We start from the raw sequence: 4,176 nt of genomic DNA on the forward strand, positions 1-4,176 counted from the left end.
TTTGGATCACTGTTGAATTTGCCATTATATAAATAATTCTCTCAACCCTGTTCTTTTATTTGTGTTTCAAATAAGTGATTCAACATTCAAAGACTAACGACTTATCTTTATTGTTCACAACTCACCAAATCCGCAACGATTTGATAAAAAATGCTCATGCTAATAAGAAAGAATAATACCCACAAGAAGAAAGAGTTTCCCTGCATGTTATATACACCTGTCAACTCCAAATGCATTGTGCCGAAAGTGTAGCATCCACAGGCATCCCCGCCTGATCTTTCAACATCGACAGTGGGCTACATTAATGGTAAATAAAATTTCAAAAATGTAGGAGGCTCTCAAAGCTTTCTCAAAAACAGATGACAAATGATAGTGTAAAATTAGCTGTTTCCAATCTATTTGTAGTAGCACCCCCTATGCATGACAGTCTCTGTAAAAATATACACAAATACGCTATTCACCTGTTTCCATTATAAACGCTCCACTTTCATCAATCTAATCAGATCCCGTTATAGAACATTATAATAGGATTTCCCAATCAACAAAATCCAAGACATACCCTAAAACAAATTTATATCCAGCATTTCTGAACTCGTAATTAAAGAGGGTTATAAGTGATGATAGTTGGTGATAATATTTCGAATGCACAAGAGCTACAACAAAATTTAACGCTCACCATAACTGACAAATGTAATGGAAGACCCAGGTATAAGAACTCATCACACAGAAGTTGGGAATCAAAATTTGGTACACTAATCCATAACAATTCTTTTCCCCAACGACTAGGTTACTAACAAAATTTGTTCCGTTAATTTAGTTCATTGCATCGTAATCATCAAGCTGCTCGTTGTACTCTAGCACCTTTCTCTTTATCTTCGAAGTATCCACCCAAGTAACAAAGTCTTCCATATTTCTTGTTACAAGAAATGCCGGATCTGTCACTGTCTGTGGACCAATTCGGACATGGCCCTGCTCTATATATGTAACAGCTTCTTTAAGATGTTCAGCAAACTTTAACCGTACCAAAACTGTCGCCAGCCTACGACTGCCAATTACAAAACACACTGGGTATCGCATTTAAGCAGACCAATATATAGTGCTCATTAACTGGAATACACAGACAATCTACTTACCGACAAAATGAGGAGACGGACAGGTTCTTGCATAAATTCAAATCTTTCCTGGATGGTATAACACCTATATTATACCTGCAAATTACAACATAGGTGTATCTTTTCAGATAGCAAATAGCAAAATAGTATAACAAAGATGTAATATGTAAGCAAACACTTTGGTTACCGCAGAAATTTGAAAATATCATGCAACAAAACCTGAAAAATAATTCCAAGGAAAAACTAAAGAAAAGTTCTAGTCATACAATTCTATAATTATAACTAAATAGAGAAAATAATTTCTGCCGTTGAGGTTTATATTTTCCCGACCGTGCCAGTACAACATATAATTGTATGAAATAGTTTGTTATACAATAACCAAAGCTGGTCCTCTAATAGAATGCATAGTGGATTCAGGCTAGCTTGTGCATGAGATATCCAGTCTTTCTCTATGCAACAAAATATACATGAAATAAATGCAAAAAGGAATGCTTAAATCTATCTAATCAATATTTGCGAAATTTCTTTGGTGCGGTGACCTAGTTGACAAAGGTCTCACAAGGTAGCATGGTGTGATGCCTGTTATCCTAAACTTGAAGGGAGGCTGGGGCTGAAGGACCTGGAGAAATGGAATAGGGCTTCGATCATATATCAACTTGGGAGATCAGTTTTTGGCTGTCCCGAGTTTCAGAATGCTGCTAGAAAGGACTTCGGCCTTCTAATTTTCAGTTTACTAGTTTCAGTGTCGTATATTTGACTTCAGTTTCGACTACTTTATAGTTCGTTTATGCTATATAGCTATTTTTAAGCCTCTAGTTTTTATCTGAGTGAGTTTTTGTAGAGGAAAGGGCCTGTCCTTTCTCTAATAACTAGGGTATGCCCAAGTTTCTCTTGAATCTTCTCCTCTTGTTTATACAATTTCTCATTTAGCTAAAATAATAATAATAAATAATTTGTAGATTAACTCACAGCTTTTCCAAAAGGGAAGCGGTCATCTGAATACGTTCTGGGTCCCTTTGGTCCATCTGTTTTAAAATATTCACCAGCTTTTGCACCATTCTACATATACTATTGTACCTATAAAATTAACAAAAGAATTCAACAAAATTAAATTCGAGAACTTTAGAAACTGTAACTGACAAACATAAGTTTCATAATTACAAGAAATTGTACACTATATACAGCATTATAATTACGGAATGTAAGTACTTTTTGTAGTCATCCCGCGCAGTAAGATGGTAACGTTGTGTAACATGGCCTTCCCGATGACCACCTTCCCTCTTCCATTCCAAAAAGTTAACTTTCTTCAGTAATTTCTTTTCATGAAACTTCAGCTTCCTCATGCTTCAGCTATGAACCTCTTTGTCCACAAGCAGGAAAAAAGAGACTGAATTGATTATAAATCCCTGAAGTAGTGTGAAAAAAACTGTAGAACCAGAATGGCATAAGTGCGCCAAAAACAATATATATTCTGTCCCCTAATCATTTAATACGAAAAATCATCATTAGGCAGAATTACTACTTGTCCTAATTCACAAAACATCAACTACATCATTGATTACAATACTACCATACAATATACAACTAGTTATTATACAATACACATACTTAAATACAATACACATACTTAAGCGGCTGATGCTGATAACAGATTATATCAAGCAATACATGATATCACTAAAATTATGAAATTAGTTATATGTAAACCAGATTAACTTAATTGGCTCTATAGGAACACAGTCCAGACCAGTATATCTAAAGTATATGTGTTAACGATTACAAGCATAATTAGCTTAAGAATAACTTTTTTTATTTAAATGTTAACCTCATGTAAAATAATTGCATACTGGTTTCTGTTCTAGTACCAACTTCTAACCTTACACACCCTGTATTTTACGAACCCAGTCTAACCTTAACGAACCCACCTGATAGAATAAGAGTTTCACGACAAATAATCGAATAAAGCCTTCCAAAAACAAGTAAAACGCATTTTTAGGGGACCAATAAACAAGCCATCCGGTCAGAACAAATACTTTAAAATTATATTTTCTTTGAGGACTTTTATCAAACACTTGGCACATAAACAGCAAACTCTTGCTTCACTCCATCCAAAAGTTTAACAATTTCAATATCTCACTTTGATATCATTAATTTATATACCCGCCAACAAAAAGCACTAATAATATCAGATTGAACAATCAACTGCACATCTTTGCAAATAAAAAAGAAGTTTACACACACGTAAATACAACATATATATGTACAATGAAGATGAGAAGAGATTTGGGCATACCTCAACCTTGACCACTTTGAAAGACTTCAAAATTTTAGGGCATAAGAAACAACACAGTTGTCAGCTACGTTAAATGTTTTTTTCTTTTACCAAGCTACGTTAAATGTTACTCCTTCCCTCCGGCCGACCTTCTTTATATACTTTTCTCGCACAGGCTACAATAAAATATAGTTTTATAATTTTTTTAATATTTTTTTCTGTATAAAAATTTAAATATTATATTTTTATTTAAAAAAATATAAAATTATTTAGGAAACGATATTTTACGAAAATCTTAAAATATGTGTCGATCCCTCATTCCCTAATATAAATAATCCAGTAGAACATAGTGAGTATCTCATATCAAAACAAAACAAATGGACCGAGCTTTATACTGATTTTGTAACAGGAACGGTTTTTCGAAAATCGGGTCAGACTATAATTTTTCAAAATTATGAGGTTCGTTTTAAGTTCTCGGGGTGGGCCCAATTAGGGCTGTAAAATAAATTCGAAAAATCTGATATTCGTCCGAAATATCCACATCCATACTCGAGAAAAAATGGATATTATTCGTATTCGAAATAAAGCGGATATTATCTGTATCTGAATTCGGGATATTCGAATCTGAAATCAAATACATATATGATATTTAAATTATATAAATATATATTTTAAAATTTATTCTATTAGTTTATAGTATGTGTATGCATTAAGTAATACATTTATACAAATTTTACATGATTGTCGACGAGCTTTATACCTATATATATGTATGGTTTGATTTTAATCGTA

At 33.2% G+C, this 4,176-nt stretch overlaps 1 protein-coding gene across 5 annotated transcripts; it reads right to left on the minus strand.

Moving 5' to 3' along the window:
- Nucleotides 1-561: 561 nt before the first annotated feature.
- LOC141687372 (uncharacterized) lies at nucleotides 562-3,537 on the minus strand. Of its 5 annotated transcripts, none has more exons than XM_074492619.1 (5): nucleotides 3,406-3,537; nucleotides 2,322-2,472; nucleotides 2,082-2,189; nucleotides 1,134-1,208; nucleotides 562-1,045 (listed from the first exon to the last, which is right to left on the minus strand). In XM_074492619.1, the coding sequence occupies exons 2-5, from the start codon at nucleotides 2,453-2,455 to the stop codon at nucleotides 814-816; spliced, it is 549 nt and encodes a 182-aa protein (XP_074348720.1). In that variant the 5' UTR covers nucleotides 2,456-2,472; nucleotides 3,406-3,537; the 3' UTR covers nucleotides 562-813. The 5 variants fall into 5 exon arrangements, with proteins under 5 accessions (XP_074348720.1, XP_074348718.1, XP_074348721.1 ...); XM_074492617.1 differs by having other exon boundaries at nucleotides 2,322-2,538; XM_074492620.1 differs by having other exon boundaries at nucleotides 2,322-2,499; nucleotides 3,406-3,536.
- Between the last annotated feature and the right edge of the window lie 639 nt (nucleotides 3,538-4,176).

Source organism: Apium graveolens, chromosome 9 (genome assembly GCF_009905375.1).
Source record: "Apium graveolens cultivar Ventura chromosome 9, ASM990537v1, whole genome shotgun sequence".
NCBI lineage: Eukaryota > Viridiplantae > Streptophyta > Magnoliopsida > Apiales > Apiaceae > Apium > Apium graveolens.